General features: G+C 37.6%; 4 protein-coding genes across 4 annotated transcripts in view; 3 read left to right on the top strand and 1 right to left on the bottom strand.

The window, feature by feature from the left end:
• Positions 1 to 2,454, top strand: part of LOC107658455 (5-demethoxyubiquinone hydroxylase, mitochondrial-like) — a 3,708-nt gene extending 1,254 nt beyond the window's left edge. The window contains exons 4-6 of the mRNA XM_016447005.1: positions 1,836 to 1,975; positions 2,184 to 2,252; positions 2,361 to 2,454. Coding sequence (XP_016302491.1) covers positions 1,836 to 1,975; positions 2,184 to 2,252; positions 2,361 to 2,438 — 287 coding nt within the window. The 3' untranslated portion in view covers positions 2,439 to 2,454. The remainder of the gene's footprint in view (positions 1 to 1,835; positions 1,976 to 2,183; positions 2,253 to 2,360) is intronic.
• Positions 2,455 to 4,126: 1,672 nt separating this feature from the next.
• Positions 4,127 to 8,778, top strand: LOC107658454 (inositol 1,4,5-trisphosphate receptor-interacting protein-like 2). The gene is made up of 3 exons (XM_016447004.1): positions 4,127 to 4,207; positions 5,224 to 5,260; positions 5,506 to 8,778. Exon 3 carries the CDS (start codon positions 5,833 to 5,835, stop codon positions 7,306 to 7,308), a length of 1,476 nt encoding a protein of 491 aa, XP_016302490.1. The 5' UTR covers positions 4,127 to 4,207; positions 5,224 to 5,260; positions 5,506 to 5,832; the 3' UTR covers positions 7,309 to 8,778.
• Positions 8,779 to 12,613: 3,835 nt separating this feature from the next.
• Positions 12,614 to 16,776, top strand: part of syt17 (synaptotagmin XVII) — a 15,122-nt gene continuing 10,959 nt past the window's right edge. Inside the window, exons 1-3 of the mRNA XM_016447002.1 lie at positions 12,614 to 12,742; positions 14,428 to 14,445; positions 15,653 to 15,801. Of these exons, the coding sequence (XP_016302488.1) occupies positions 12,728 to 12,742; positions 14,428 to 14,445; positions 15,653 to 15,801 (182 nt within the window). The 5' untranslated portion in view covers positions 12,614 to 12,727. The remainder of the gene's footprint in view (positions 12,743 to 14,427; positions 14,446 to 15,652; positions 15,802 to 16,776) is intronic.
• The window catches only part of clec19a (C-type lectin domain containing 19A), an 18,667-nt gene continuing 17,960 nt past the window's right edge, over positions 16,070 to 16,776 (bottom strand). The window contains exon 7 of the mRNA XM_016447003.1: positions 16,070 to 16,101. The gene's annotated coding sequence lies outside the window, so the exon portion shown is untranslated. The remainder of the gene's footprint in view (positions 16,102 to 16,776) is intronic.

Here is a 16,776-nt window from a genome sequence, read left to right as displayed (position 1 = left end):
TATATATATATATATATATATTAGGGCTGTCAGTTTAACGCGTTACCTTAGTTATGAATAATAACGTGATTAAAATATTTTAATGCAGTTAACGCACTGTCCCCGCCCCCAGACCTGTACGTCATCTTGCATTTCATACAGTTGACAAATATGATGCAGGGCAATAACTTCATAAATGCAATTATGGCCTAAAATTCAAGATATTGGGGCAAAAATGCTCCTGTATGAGTTTTTGTCTCATATTTATATCATGATAAGCGATATCACACAAGCAGCAAGAGCAATATTACACGAGTGCTGTTTATGTCCGAATACCACGAGTGCAAATGTGATTTTACACAACGGTTCAGTAAATAATAAGTTAATATTGTGTTCTTTTTTAAAACACAATATTGTCTGTTTTTGCTCCATTTTGCCAACAAAAATATTACTTAAAAAAGCCACAGCAGAATTGCTGTGCGTCTCCGAGCAACACGGCGGTGTTTAGTTTCTGAATGAATCCGCGTTTTGAACGAATCGCGTGAATCAATGATTCAAAGACCCATTCATAGAGAGAGCTGTTTACCTCATTCCTGAATGAATCAGCCGTTTGAACGAATCGAATGAAAGACTCATAAAGGCGTTTACCACCACCCGCTGGCAGTTTTAGTTTTTTATTTAGAGTATTGTTTCATTAAAAAAAGAAAAGATAGGGAAAAAATCTTTAAAAGAATAGTTCACCCAAAAAAAACTTTAATTATGCCATCATTTACTCAAACCTGAATGACTTACTTTCTTTTGTGGAGCATAAAAGAAGGTATTTTGAAGACTGTTGGTAACAAAGCTGTTTTGGTTACCAATGACTTCCACTGCATGAACGAAAATAAAAACAGATGTTGCTCAAATTATCTTCTTTTATGTTTCATAGTTTATGTTGAATAAAATAAAATATTCCTTTCTAAAGCTACAATTTATAATGTCTACTTAATTCTTTCTCATTTAACACAAAAATAGCATTAAATAATCTTTTGGGGGTATTTTCACAGCCAAATGTAATTTGAGATTAATTAGATTAATTAATCGACACATGTAATTAATTAGATTAAACATTTTAATTGACTGACAGCCCTAATATATATATAATGTTTCTCAAGAATACAGGAGAACGCAGGAAAATAAAACATATGGGCTGTAAAGTTCCCCTTGTTATAAAAAACCTGTAAATATTAGGGTAGAAAAATACTAATTTTGAAGCATGGAAAAATTATAGAAATTAAAGGAGTAGTTCACCCAAAACAAAATGTATTCACCATGAGGCCATCCAAGATGTGTCTTCATCTGAACAGATTTTAAGAAATGTAGCATTAAATCACTTGCTCACTTGTCCAAACAAAACATCTTAATGATGGATTGGTTTCCCACAAACATGCAGCATTGCAGTGGAGTTGTGTGGATTTCTTGTGAATTATTATGATGCTTTTATTAGCTTTTTGGACTCTCATTCTTACGGCACCCATTCACTGCAAAGGATGCATTAGTGAGCAAGTGATATAATGCTAAATTTATCCAAATGGATTTCTATTCCTTTACTATCCCTTTAATAAAATGCTTAACTGAAATTGCTCCTGTGGAGGTGGAGTCTCTATGCATTGATTTTTTTTAATTCTTCTTCATTCCGTGAATAAAAATCACAGACAACTGGAAAAGTCATGGAAAATCATTGGTCAAACGATGTGAAACTCCAGTGTCTCCTTGGGTTATTTGTAACTAAAAAGAGTCTTTATTGAATTTAGAATAAAATATAGCATATCTGAAAGTTACACTTCTGGTGTGTGAAACGTCTGTTTTTTGGACAGGCGCTGGCTCTGCTCTCTTGGGAAAGGAAGGGGCGATGGCCTGCACTGTGGCTGTAGAGGAGAGTATCTCAGAGCACTACAACTGTCAGATCAGAACTCTAATGGAGAAAGATCCTGAGAAGTACACCGAACTGCTGCAGGTGTGTTCAAGCCTTAAATGGCGGACTTCAAACTTCACACACAAAGAAACTAGAATTATTATGAGACCTTATGTATTAGAGGATTTAAACATTAATTGCTTCTTTAATATCACAAAAATATTGCAAGTTCTTCTTTTCACTCATGCAGATTATGTAATTCATGTTAATATTAATGTTACTCACAACATTTTTATTTTTTTTTTGTCAGCTGATTAAAGAATTTCGGGATGATGAAATGGAGCACCATGACACTGGACTGGAGCATGATGCTGAATCCGTAAGTCTGAATTATTGCCATGACAGAATGTCTTGCATGAACTACAATATTAAGATCCAAATCCTGCCATTTTATGTTTTTCTGACACATGATGCATCTTTATTGCAGGTGCCTGGATATCAGCTGATGAAAGCAATCATACAGGCGGGCTGCAAAGCTGCAATCTGTGTCTCAGAAAGTCTATAAATATTTTCAGAGTATTTAAAAGAGTTATCCGAATATCTTGTAAATATGGATCTTTGAAGTGTTAAAAATATTTTCTACTGTACCAGCTTAATTTGCAGATACAACTATAAGCAAGCCATTTTGGGTTAATTTCTCCAAAATGTGTAAACACTGTGGTTCTATCAAAGCATTGCTCTGTTTGTTTGAGCATCCCATCCTGCCCAACACAGTAATATAGACTCAGCCAATGTTTAGGCTGGGATGTTTTCTTTGTGTGACCAGTAGGAGGAATATTTAGAAAGCCTGTGTTAAAAAATATATTTTTTACAGTTTCAATGTAGTGGCACTAGTGTTGTAGAAATTACATATTTCATCTGTAATGACGTGTTCCTCACAGCAGTATAAATATATTTCAAATCTATTTATTGCGATTTTATACATGGCCAAAGTGTTGGTCTCATTCTGTAAGCTATATTCAAGAATAATATACTGTAACTTTTTATCAATCACAGTTGTGTTGCTATTAAAGTCATGTGTCTTTACAGGATGTGTGTTTGCTAAGACAACTTTGAACACAAGAGGGCAGTCTTTGCCTGTTAGGTAAAAGGTAATGTGCAGCCACCACCAAACACAACAGGGTGATCTGGACTCAACTGTTGAAATTATTTTTGGTCATTTTTGGAGACCACACACATATTATATAATATGCTATAAACATGCTCATTTGTTATCTTCGTATACGCATATACTGTCTGACACATTTGCATTGAGTATTAGGGGAAGTTATCACATGGGTGGCTATGAAAACCTGTAGCATAATCTGTGTAGCAGAGACGTGGGAAACGGCTGTAACCATCTCCCTGTGCTTCCCATGACTTAATCTATGAGGGCATGAAGTCATCCTGGACAGTCCACAGAGAGTGTGAGACCCTGGCTTTCAGTTCTAGTGTCTTGAGGGTTTTTACAGTATGTTGTCAATTGGTGAATTTGATTTGATAAGAAGAGAGCAGGCCATTAGAAATGCACAAATTATGCTCCAGGCCCCCTCATTCACTTTGTCTAGAGTCTTCTTTGTTGACTGTACTGGATAAAAGTTCTTGAGAGGCCTGTTTAGTTTGGCAGGTTCTGTTAGGGGTCAGAGCTACTGTATGCTCGCATTCAGAGAGAAGGAGGCTGATGCAATCCCAGTGTAACTACAAGTATTCCTCAGCTTTCAGTGTACCATCAACTGTGACCACATTTTGTGAGGTTTTCAACTGCTCACTAGCCACAGGCTGCCTCTCGCCCCTACTGCCTTTCTCTCCTACTTTTAAAATTTATTTCTAAATTTATCCCCCCATATATTTGCATTGCTTAATGGCTTAATGTGGTGCAAAAGCTGCCATACAAACTTTTGTTCTCGTGATGCGTCAGAGGAAGCTGACCCATCTGGAAACACTGCACAAGTTGCTCATCGTGAACAGATCACATGTCCTTATAGCGCACTGTTTTCCAAGAGCTAAAGCTCTTTACATAGACTTAAATGGGTAAGATACACACAAAATATCTCTGGATATTTCATTGTAAACTATTTGCCAGTATTTAAGAAATTAAGAGTTGTAAACTTAGCATAGCTCACTACAAACAAGTTTTGACAGTGTATGGATTGTGTTCAAAAGCTTATGCACAGACTTAGTGTTATGAATCATGTAATTGCGTAAATCTTTTTCTCAGAGCTTGTTTCCCTCAGGACACAGATGCTAACCACAAGGCATTCTTTTAAAAGGCAGAGAGCTGCATTCAACTCAATGGTAAAAGCATATAATCAGTGCATTTATCTGCTGTTTTGTAGTTGCTGATACCCTTCAGACAGCTAGATATTTTTAGAGGTGGCCACACTGATCAAAATAGAACAAGGGATTTGATAAGAAGGTACATGGCAGAAAAGCAGCAGTAATTGCCTCCTGTCTGTTGCCTTTTTAAGTTCCCTGTCATGAACATCACTTCCTTCCTCAGTCATCTGCTTAGTCCCAACAGACCAGTTATGTTGTTATCTAAACTGTTCTGTCAGCCATGTTTAGCGAGCTGTCTCTGTGTTTATCCTCTGATGGGTCATACAGGTTTGTGTGACTTAGCCAAGTGCCACTATGTTCTGCGTCTATGAGTGTCCTTACTTGATGCATTACCTCCATGGCCATGGGCAGTGTTTGTTTTAAAAAAAATCAGAAGATCTTGGTAGGAACATGTGCATGGCAGAAAAGGTGTGGTTTTCTGTTTGTGGCCACCTCAGTGTGTCTGATATGAAGTACGTATACTGTCTGTCTATTTGCTTAAATTCAAATTCTGTACACAGTACACAGGACTTTATGCATTTGGGATAGTGTGATTAGGGCATTGAATTGTATTTGACTAAGCTTTGAATAAGCCATTCTAAAACCTTATGTCCATAAAGCAAGATAATATTAAAAGGCTTATGTCCTTACAGCAGTATAAAAACACTTTGTGGACTGAATGAGAGCGATGACAATGCTTACTTGTTCAGCATCACAGGGTCAGGGGTGACCGGGGGACGGCTCACGCTGAGGTTAGGGGTCATTAACGGATCAACAAAGATACAAATTTCATACTGTGACACTCCCTTCACAGAGAGCTGTGTGAAATACTTTGTGTGTGTGTACAGTGTTTCTGTAATCTTTCTCAGTGATCTTCTGTGTTTATAGGGGCCACACCCCTGCTGACATCATTTTCTATAATTTCTTTCTAGCATTTTCCTAAAGGAGTTGTGTGATGCTATTACTGTAAAACAATTTCCTTTTGTGTTCCACAGAAAAAAGGAACTCATTCAGATTTGGAACCACATGAAGGTGAGTTTTTGGATGAACTGTCCTTTAAGTATTGCACCGTTTACTATTAACATTTGAAATGTTTATCATGTGGGTGGTTTTTCAATCCACGTATGTATTTAGAAGTAATAATGCAGTCTAAATCTCTAAGTTAAGGGCCCATTCTGTCAGTAAGCACTTCCCATTTTGAGGTCTGTTTCTTTAAGAGCAGAGGGAGGAGGAGTGTGGACAGGCTCTGAGTTTTGAACGCCTCTTTTTTCAAACAGAAATTCCTCTCTCAAGAGTTTGGCATTTCCTCTGAGCTCACACACTGAGAGCCCACTCTCCTGTTTCACACAGTGCTCACTTGCGACAAAAGCGGGGATTTTCAAACATCCTGAATGAGAGGAATCCTCTTGCCCTCGGCACATGCCGCATCTGCAAAGAAACTTCACAGGGTGAACTTCCCCCTACACAACAGTTTTTGCTCGAGAGGACGGAAAGAACATCAGCTTGGTCTTGTTTTCAGCATCTGGGCGAGTGGTTCAACATGGGCTAGCCCCAACTTTTCCCATAGAGCTGGAGTGGACTAGAAGAGAACAAGGAGGAAGAGGATGAGCGTTTACACTCTCAACCTCAGGTTGTTCTGGCTGCTGGTCACTTGCGTCCTCACTGCTCTGCTGCTATTGCACCAGTACATCTTCAGAGGAGCCGAGGACCAAGGGAATGACTGCGCTGACCAGGGACCTGGAGCTGTCACGCTCTTCAAGTACATCCTAGCTTTTATCTTATGTTACTTCTTCATAAAGTACTGCTCAGCTCAACCTGGCACTGCTAGGAGGGGCTTCCACAAAGTCCCGGAGGTCCACGTAAAATCAGGAGTCTCCAAGAGAGAGCTACTGGACGATCACTACAAGAGGCATGTGCGTCTTTCTCCACATGTGCTGGGCCACAGCAAAGCCCATGTTGCCAAGCTGGTGAGTGAACTTGTCAGAGTAGGTCGCACCGATGTCCTGCCAGAGTCTTCTCTGGCCTTCCGTGGTGACTTCATCCAAATCGGCAGCTCCTATGAGGAGCACAAGGTGGGCTCACCTGACTGCTTTGACATCCTCGTGCCTCTGAGGGCACCTCGTGGGCTAAAACTGGAGGCTGGTGTTTGCACTGACAAACCTGGGGGGCCACCGCTTTGCACGCTAAACACACCTCGCAAGGCGGAGTGGACACGCCGTCACAAGGCCTTCATGGACACGTTCATGCACTTGCACAACGCTCAAAGGGTCTACAGGATGAGCCCATATTCCGTCCAGCGCTGGTTTTACACAGCCACCCAGCGCTGCCTCGCTGCCATCCGTTACCCATTTGAGCAGCGCTGCTCCCTCAGCCTGGCTCTCAGTGAGGAGCAGCAGGTGCTCCTCCGCCTGACCCCTCGCTCCGATTACGTCTGCTGCCACATCTCCATGGGCATTCGTCTGATCCCAGCCTTTCCTCTCGGCGATGGTGCCTTCTTGGTAGCATCCCGGCAGGGTCAGCGAGGAGAAGACCTTTGGACGGTGTATTTTCCCAGACAGGAGCAGAGACTGCTGGCTTGGCTAAAAGGTAGACTGCCCCCCAACTCTTGTCACCTGAAGTGCCTTCAGCTCCTTAAAGAGGTTCGTAACCTCAGTGGGGAGACTCTGGACCAGCAGTCTGGAGCTGAGTGGGGAGGAGTGCTCTCGTCCTATGCTTTGAAGACCGCTTGGCTTCGTCTGCTGCTCAGTACACCCCCTGAATCCTGGGACGAGTGCAACCTTGTGGACCGGCTGGATGATCTTCTTCGCAGTCTGAGGGAGAGCCTACAGTCTCGGGCTCTCTGCCATTTACTCCTCGGAGGAGTTAATGGGTTTCTGCCAGACTCTGTCGTTCTGCCCAAACTTGTAAAGGAGACGGTACCCGCCAACCTGTGGGCAGAATTCAGTGACGTCACACTCGATATGGTCTCCGCCCGACTGGCCTACTCCTGGAACCACCTCCCTCGCCTAATTCGCCTTGGGCGACCACAGAGGACCAGCCTTGGCAGAGGTGTCCGCTGCAAATATATTGATGCAGAGTAAAGGTCAACTATAAATGGTATTGCTGAACACAAACAGATGTTGGTCACTACATCTTAATTGTTTATGTTTTCAGTAACTGAAATCTTTTTATGCATCTGACTTTTCAAAATTAAATTAACTTAAGTTGGGGATTTTTTCCCCCAAAGGTAGCAGTCAAAGACAAGCATGTAAATAGTAGTACTCAGTAGGTACAGCAATACTTTTTATCAAATCAGTCTTTGTACTGTATAAATCAGTAACTATAATTGTAGGACGTACTTTAAAAAGCAAGGTCATTCGAATTTCAGTTCATGTTGATTTTCTACTCATGCAAATTTATTTCTAGAGAATCTGATATGTTAAAACTTTCTGTTTAAAAGAACAGTAACTCTTTTATGCATTTAGCTCACTCCAGGCTTAAGTTTGAAGAAAAAACTTGGAGACTTGTGTTGACTCAGGGTGACCATGATGTCACGGTTCTAGGGTAGTGAGCAGTCAAAACAGCATAAACACAAGTTTTTCCACACCCACACAGTATTAGTAATGCCAGCCTAAACAGATGAACATTCTGTTTCGCAGGGAAGAACTGCAGTATGACCACTGTAAAAATATCTTGTGCAGAGACATTTTGATCAAGCAATGTAAAATTGATAGCCTGATCATTGCAAAATGCTTTACAGACCCAAATATATCCTTTATTTTGAACAAATAAATGAGTAATGTTGTTTCATAACTGTAGCAATTTCAGTATTGCTTAATTGATTGCATTAAGCATTCCATCAATGAGTGAAATCATAATTGGTGCTCTAGTTCACCTCATCCATTACCTTAATTGGCCCTATAAGGATAAGGCACTGATGGCATGCCCTTTGCTTCACTTCATCTGACTTGTCTACAGGGACCCCAACATGCGTGCACATGATCTTCTCCCTCAGAGACATGCCACTACAGGCTGTCACTATGGAGACATGCTACCTCGGCCCAGGGTCATTTATTCATGCTGTAGCTTTAGTTTTAATGGCTGATTGCATTGCATTTACTTTCACAAAGGAAGTAGAGATCTATATTGATCTCTTGCAGGTACTGAGTGCCACAGGGTTAGTTTGTTAATCCCTTCCTGTTTATACCTCATCCATCAACCTGTTCTTGTTCATGGTCATGTATGTCAGACGTATCTTAGTTTCATCAACTTCAGAGAGAAAAGATTGTGGTACCAAAGCAAAAGTCTTTGAGGCTTATTTTTGTCTGTTGCCTGAAAGCAGAACAGAAAATGAAATAAGGAAATGAAACCGGGCACAATCTGAAAACAATGCTTAAATGTGGTCCAAAACAAGTGATATAAAATACAGAGTAACTAATGTTGAATGTATTTGTATATTAATGTATATGTCATTTAATATGTATATTTGGTACTGTATGTGAATGTAAGTTGATTGTAAAGCACATTGTACTTGATGTACATAATAGAGAAAAACAATCTGTATATATATATATATATATATATATAGTAGATATAATTTATACATGTATTTTAATACATGAATTGAAATAAATATCTATATTTTGGACTGCACAGTTTTGTTGAATATTTGCTTATTGTAACACCTGAAATTATTTTTGACAGAGACAATAGAATATGGAAACGGAACCAAAAGCCTGCACGTCATGTCAGCAATTTATAATTTTATTTGCCATATATTTTTCTATAAACAGGTGGTATGATTGTCTTCATTTAAAAAGAAATATACATGCTTCAGGTAGCTACACAATATCTCTTCTAAAAAAAATAAATAAAAAAAAATCCATGTTTAGATGACCTACTTTTTCTCAGTGCAGTCTATACATTTGTCACATGACACAGTTCAACTTGCTCTATTTAAATGTTTTATTTTTCATAATACTAAACATTTTTTTTCCACTCAGACACAGTCACAGTAATTATCTTCTGTATAGTCTTGTTTGTCAGTGTTTATTCTCAATTGAGTGTTATGTTTAGAGCAATGTGGCTCATTCTAAATTATAGTGTGGCATTAAGCTGGTGCTCTCTAACATAAGGATATCATCTCATCCTTTCTAATTATCATTTAATTTATGCATTTGCTTACAGAATTTGATTTGTTGGCAAAGCAGATCACAGCTGTAGTCATGGACGCATGATTGGGTGCCACAAGAGGTCAGTATGTGTTTGGGGGACAAGTAATATGGGATAAAAAGATCATAATTCTGCTTTTTAAACAATCTCACAGTATGCAAGATTAAATGCTTTGTATTTGTATAGTGTCTGGCTCATTCTGATAATGATTTCAAATGTGACAGATGTCTTGGGTGTAGGTGGGCCTTATACATTCTCAATGAACCCAGTCATTTAGACTTAGAGTGGATATATTGCACCTACATTTTTACCCAACATTTCTGTAATCATTTACCTCATATGCTTCATGTTCAACCTGAATGCTCAAATGACTTACAATAGAGGAATATTAGCAATTCATCACAGATCCAACGATATACCTGTGTCTGTGAAGCTCCAAAATAGACCCAAAAAAAGGCATCATAAAAGTTAATGCAACTATCTTCCAAGCTTTCTGAAGTCAAATGATAGCTGTGGAACAGACTGAAAATTACGTCATGAATAAGTTATTTACTTGAAATCTTGCTTGCCGGCTGTGGTCACCATCCATTTTAATTGTACAGAAAAGAGTAGCTTGGACATTTTACTATACACACACAGCACTGTAACTCTTTTGTGGAAGTCATATGGGTCAAAAGACAAGACGGTCAGGAAAATTACAAAATTATCATATTTAGGTGAACTAGCAGAAAGATGCCTGATGTGGCAGCAGAGGTCACTGTAAGTCTATGTTTGATTTTTATCAGTCAAGCCTTTCAACAGGTTCTCAAGAACAGAAACAAACAAAACGCCTGAATTCACACAATCTCTCATACTAAGTATAGTTCAAATCTATTAACATATTTACTGACATATTGCTCGAGACTTACTGATATAAAAATTACACTTCAACTTCATTTGAAGTAGGTCTACTACTGGTGCACAATGTATATTTCTTAATATTAAGCCTAAAATGTGTTTTAATGTCACTTGATGAGGATTCCCAGGTGAAAAAGACGTAGTATTAAATGTATTAAAAATATACTTGAAATTCAAGTAGTGTATATACTGAAAAAAGCAGCTTTATAATATACTAGTAGTGTAATGCTAATGCATTTCCAATGAGCTGAAATACAATTGAAATGTACTTGAAGTACATTAAAACGATGCTTCAAATATACTCTAACTGTAGTTCATGAAGTATTAAAAGGACATTTTAAATGTATTTTAAGAAATACACTTAAATTGCACTAAATATACTTAAAGTGGTTCCATTTTAACACAATTTCAATATATTAAATATATTACAAATAGATTAAAATCAAACTTAAACATATCTTGAAATACACTTAATATACTTAAAGTTGTTTCAAAATAATACATTTAATATGCACTTAGTATAGTATAATTTAAATATAGTATGTCTGAAAAAGCACAATTTAAATATATTTCTTTTTCACCTGGGTTGTATGATCTTATACTTGCAATAGTTCCACTTTAGCACAATCAAATATACTTCAGTATATCTTTAGTTGGACTTCAGCACAATTAAAGTGCATTAAGTACAAAATTAGTTGTTCCAATTTAGCAGACTTTAAGTATACCAGTTTAGTATACCAAAAATTATGGGGTATTTTTATTTAGTACATAAAAATGTATTTGTAGTATACTTAGCATGAAATAAATGTATTTCAAATAAATACATTATAGTAACTTTATTTTTCACTAGGGACTGTTTACAGTACACCCAGTGTTCCTTCCTCTTCTATTTAAACATCTTACTTTTTTCCTTGCCCGTGTTACTTTTTGGCTTCTTTACTAGTTATTTTGTAAAAACAAAAAAAATAATATATTCCTTGCACATTTATTTTTGTACAAAATGTATGATTTTTTTTTTTAAAGAAGTCTCTTTTGCTCACAAAGGCTGCATTTATTTGATCATAAATGAGTAAAACCAGTAGCATTGTGAAATATTAGTACAATTTCAAAGAATTGTTTCTATTTGAATATATTTTTAAATGGTAATTTATTCCTGTGATGCAAAGCTGAATTTTCAGCATCATTACTCCAGTCTTTAGTCACATGATCCTTCAGAAATCATTCTAATATGCTGATTTGCTGCTCAACATTTCTTAAAAAACAATCTTATTATAACCAATGTTTAAAGCAGTTGTCCTTAATTTTTTGGTGAAAAACACTACATTTTTTTAAATTCAAGATTCTTTGGTAAATAGATTGCTCAAAAGCTCAAAATAGCATGTATTTGTAAAATAAATCTTTTGTTTCCTTACTGTATAAAGCTATTCATTTCTTTCAGGGAAAAAAACTCACTTTTGAACTGTAGTGTATGTTTTTCAGCCGCTGTAGTTCAGTCCAACACTCTCTGAAATTTTAGACCCCATAACCTGACGTGCTCCATACATGCCTGATGAGCGAGGCCTTTCAGCAACAGGTCATGTGCCCCTGCCGTTTCCAAGGAAACTTAAAGTTCCTTGTGATCTACCCACTCATGTTACAATGCTGCACCACAAATGACCATCCTGTCATATACAGATAACACAACTCACAGGCTCTCCAAACACAAGCATGTTTTAAAGACGGCAGCACGTCGGCGTACCTCAGTCACAGAGCAGCAGCAGGTAGCCACACAGACCCCGGCTCTTGTAAACTCCCCATGTAACGTGTTGCTTTATCACGAACTGCCGTGAGACTGGGTTGTGCTTTCACCTGCCCGTCTCTCCTCAGCCTCTCCACTCGGTCCGCGGTGAAAGGAACAACAAGTGGTTGCAGCCAGCGAGCTGCTGTAAAAACAGGCTGGAGGAGGCGGGGAGGGATGCACATAACAAATTTGATATCCATCAGTGCTTCTGCAAACCTGGATGAGTCACTGGTCTCTGAAAGAAACACAGGGCAGCGGGGGAAAGAGGGGAGGAGGGCTCTGCTCTCTCCAGGGAGAGGAGAGGAGAGGAGAGCTGGCTGTCTTGCATGTTATTCGTGAGGACTAGGCAGGAAAGAGAGGGAGATTAGGAGTGTCTGGGTGGGTGGGATTGAAGATGATGGGGAGGAAGAGGAGATAGATAGAGAGATAGAGAGATAGACTGAGGGAGAGGGGGTTTGTTTGTTTTGTATTTGGCTCATCATCACTCTTGAAGTAAGGATGGATGGAGGAACCAAGTCCACAGAGACCTGAATTCATTACTCGATTCATATCTACAGATTGTTTCTCTCTCTTTCGCTCTTTCTCCCTCTTTTGTTGAGTAAACCTGGATCCAGAGAGTGGCATGTTGCCCTGGATGGGAAGAGAGACAGTGGGGCGAGAGTAAGAGGAGGATGGCGTACACACAGGTGAGTCCCATCACGCACTCTTTCCCATCCGGATCTTTCTGGAGTACTCTTTTCATCTTCATATTTGTCTTCTTTCTGACATTTGTTCATAATCTGATTCTGAATCTTTCATCTCATGATTGTTTCTGGTCAAGGCCTTAAACCGTTTCAGTTGTATATGTATTATTTGTGTGCATTTATTCACTTTAATGTCTTATTATTTATGAAATATAAGGATTTGATGATTTCATATTCAAACTACATCTGTGGAAACTGTTTTATGTGTGTTAAAAACTAAATGGCCATTGATTTCTGTGGTTTTCAGGATATTGTATAGACTCACAGAGTCGTTTTAGCAGAATCAATTAATCTCTTCAAGTAACGAATCTCATTTAAGGCTAATGAGTAAATCCATTACTAATATTTTCGATCATAACAGACATACAGACAGACTCAGGGACGTTTTTTTTTTTTTTTGTCTAAAGTGTGAACGCAGTTTGTTTTTGATGTTTAAGCTCTGTGGTTGTGTATTTCTGTGTCTGTATGCTGTGTTGTGATTCATGGTATGGGAATAGCAGTTGCTGGAACTGGCCGTGTGGACCTAGGGACAGTCGCCCCCCTTCATCTCAGTAACCCTAATGAGTCATCTGTGCCTGAGCCAGCGGCAGCAAGGTGCGGGCTGGGAGCGCCAGGAGCTCCTATCTCTGTTGCCATGGTTACAGCCACAGCTAATTGCTTAGACAACATTGGGCCACTGATGAGGAGCAAGAGAGCTGGACTGAGATTGAGAGCAGGAACAGGGGTGGGGAACTGCAGAGAAATCAACCTGTAGATATTCACAAGTGTTGAGAGGAAGGGGTAAATAACTGGACGGTTGGGGGATGAGTGGATAAGCAATCAGATGTGTTGATCTTATAAAATTCTGTGTTTTGGACCCTGTCCCTTATAGTCTGACCAGTAGTAGTGGCATTAACATTACAACTAATTTTTTTAATTTTTTTTAATTTACAGATCAGTTAGCATGTGACTTAGCAACATATATTACTGTTCAAAGGGGTCGATTAAATGTTTAATGTTTTTGAAAGAAGTCTCTTATGCTCACCAAGGCTGCATTTATTTCAGAAAAATTAATACAGTAAAATTACAATTTCAAATAACTTTTATAATTTAATATATTTAAAAATGTAATTTATTCCTGTGATGACAAAGCAGTTGTATTGATTAATATTATTGTGTAAACTGTAATACTTTTTTCAGGATTCTTTGATGAATAGAAAGTTGAAAATAACAGCACTGATTTAAAATATAAATATGTTATTACTATATAAAAGAAGATATAAAATAATATAAAGTTTTAAAATAGTCTTTACTGTCACTTTTGATTAATTTAATGCATCCTTGCTGGAAAAAAAGTATTAATTTCTTTTAAAAAAGAAAAGATTTTACTGACCCCCTAACAACTATATTGTATGTCTTAGAAGACATGAGCAAGAGAAAAAACATTTAATATAATTATTTTTAAAATAAAATTATGCAAAAGATTTCTAACAGGTTTCATTGAAGTTAATTATTAAAATGTTGTATTTTTATATGAATACAAAAAAGTGAAAGTTCAGTAAAGACACCAGTTCACTCACTAAACATTTTTTTCTCTTTCCTGTGCGTGACCTCGACCCTCTGAAAAACCCACCTTTGAAAAAGGGCAGTTGGAACCCATCAATGAGGTATGTACAGAAAATGTATTAATTCAATCTCCTATTTTATCGTATCTGTTCATTAATGCCGATTTAGGGGGTAAAAGATTGTGTTTACAAAATCAGAGTTGTATCTTGACCTTTTCCTTCTATCTTTTGGGCTGAATTTTTATGTTTTTAACCATCAGCATCCTGTCTCAAGTCATTCATTATTCAACCAACTATGCACACATTCAGCCTCAGCGGAAGTGAGAGTGACTTGGCTTTTTGGAGCGAGTAATCTTCGTGATTTTGTTGTGTTCTTCTGTCTCTTTGGAGTCAGTCAGTCTAAATCAAAGAGAAGCAAGTTGTGTTGTAAAAAGACTAATATGTCTTTCATGAAGGACCTCTATCCAAACATCTGGCCTAAGTTCTGGTCTACCTAATAAGGGTCACACTGAGTGACTGAAGGATGTTTGTCCCGCCCAACTTCCTGTTTTATTTGAAAACATATCACCATGGGGAAGAAAATTGTGTTTACATTATCGTTCAAAATTGTTTTTGCATATGTTTTTGAAAGAAGTCACTTATGCTCACAAAGGCTGCATTTATTTGATCAAAAATACATTAAAACATTAATGTTGTGAAATATTAGTACTATTTTAATATATTCTGTGATGGCAGAGCTGAATTTTCAGCATCATTACTCCAGTCTTCAGTGTCACATGATCCTTCAGAAATCATTCTAATGTACTTACTTAATTCTCATATTTATCAATGCTGAAAAAAACTGCTTAATATTTTTGTTTAAACTGTGAGGCATTTTTTCAGGATTCTTTGCTGAATAGCAAGTTCAAATGAACAGCATTATTTTTGAAATAGGAATCTTTTCTGACATTATAGATGTATTTATTGCTGTGTACAACTTTTGATCAGTTTAATGCATCCATGCTGAATACAAGTATTATTTTCCTTAAAAAATTAATTTGGTGGTGTGTATATCTAATTAAATCACTCGATTTTTGGTGGATTAGCTCTGACTTGTACAGTTTACTTCAAAGTCCCACTAGAATAGTCTCACTAAAGATGTAAGAATCTCTCTGGGGCTGTTGACCAGAGAATTACAAAAAAGTCCCTTAAGCACAGATCATACATTACCATTTTTATCATCATAATATGTATAGTCTGCATCCGGTGCAGGCCAGTCAGTCGCTGTTTACTGGAGAGTCTTTGTGTCCCTTTGTGATCTTGTTCTCAGGGTCTTCTGTCCAGACTGTCTGACTTCCTGTTGTGTCGCTGGTCGTGCCGCTCCTGTTGGCAGTGGTGCTGGGAGTGCAGCTGCTGTCAGCCCACTGATGAGGAGGTGGAGATTCTGGGGCCTTTTCCAGCTCAGACTCCATCATGGCTGTGAGTACACACCCGTACAACCCTCATACAACCCACAAACAATGCTCACACTTCCCAAATAACCCAGAACAATTCATCATTCATCTCATCTGTCTACTCTCTCATCATAGCAGTCAGGCTCAAATTGAGACAGACTGAGATTGAATACACAGTGTTACTGAACAAATCTCAAGACAATCCCAAAGGTATAATTTGTCAAAGGCTCGTTGTTGTTGATGGATGGTGTGTTCTGGTTATGTTTGGAATGGAATACTAGCCTCCTGCTTATTGAATAATTCGCAGTAGGAACTGCATATCTACCTACTATTTTTTATTACTATGTTATTATACTATACAACACACCATACACAGGTTTAGGGTTGGTAATATTTTAAACCTCTTGTGCTCACTGCATTTAATTGATTGAAAATGCAGTATAGTGTCAAATATTACAATTTAACATTGTAATTTATTTTAAAATGTAACCTATTCCTGTGATGGCAAATCATCAGTGTCACGTGCTTGTAGAAACCATGATACATTATTTTCAGGAGTCTTTGATAAAAAGTTCAAAAGAAGCATCATTCGAAATATAAATATTTTGTAACACTATAAATATCTTTACTATCACTTTTGATCAATTTAATGCAAGTTAATAAGTACATTTGTTTTGCATTTTCATTCACTTTTGTGTAAAAAAAACAGTTGAAATTCGAATTAAATAATAAATTAAGAATGTGAATATTCAGTATCAGTATGCATGTAGTAGTATTCTAGAATGAAATGCCATAGTATGCCAACAGTGGAATATTACACTACGGTCACATTGACATTCCATGTTTAATTCAGCATGTGGTGTCCAGCTATTATCTCAAAAATTAAAATGGTTGTTTTGTATTTTCAATCCAAGTGTACAGATATCATAGCTTTGGAATTATGATCAGTTAATGAATTAATGAAGATCTCAGCTGATATTCTTTATTTAAAAAAAGTGTA

This window comes from Sinocyclocheilus anshuiensis, unplaced genomic scaffold (genome assembly GCF_001515605.1).
Source record: "Sinocyclocheilus anshuiensis isolate Anshui unplaced genomic scaffold, SAMN03320099.WGS_v1.1 scaffold371, whole genome shotgun sequence".
Taxonomy (NCBI): domain Eukaryota; kingdom Metazoa; phylum Chordata; class Actinopteri; order Cypriniformes; family Cyprinidae; genus Sinocyclocheilus; species Sinocyclocheilus anshuiensis.
The sequence above is the reverse complement of the archived record's forward strand: the minus strand, read 5'-3'. Positions and strand labels throughout refer to the sequence as shown.

Bases quoted from the DNA above. Each gene is read 5' to 3' on its own strand.
- LOC107658454 (XM_016447004.1), top strand. From the start codon at position 5,833: ATGAGCGTTTACACTCTCAACCTCAGGTTGTTCTGGCTGCTGGTCACT.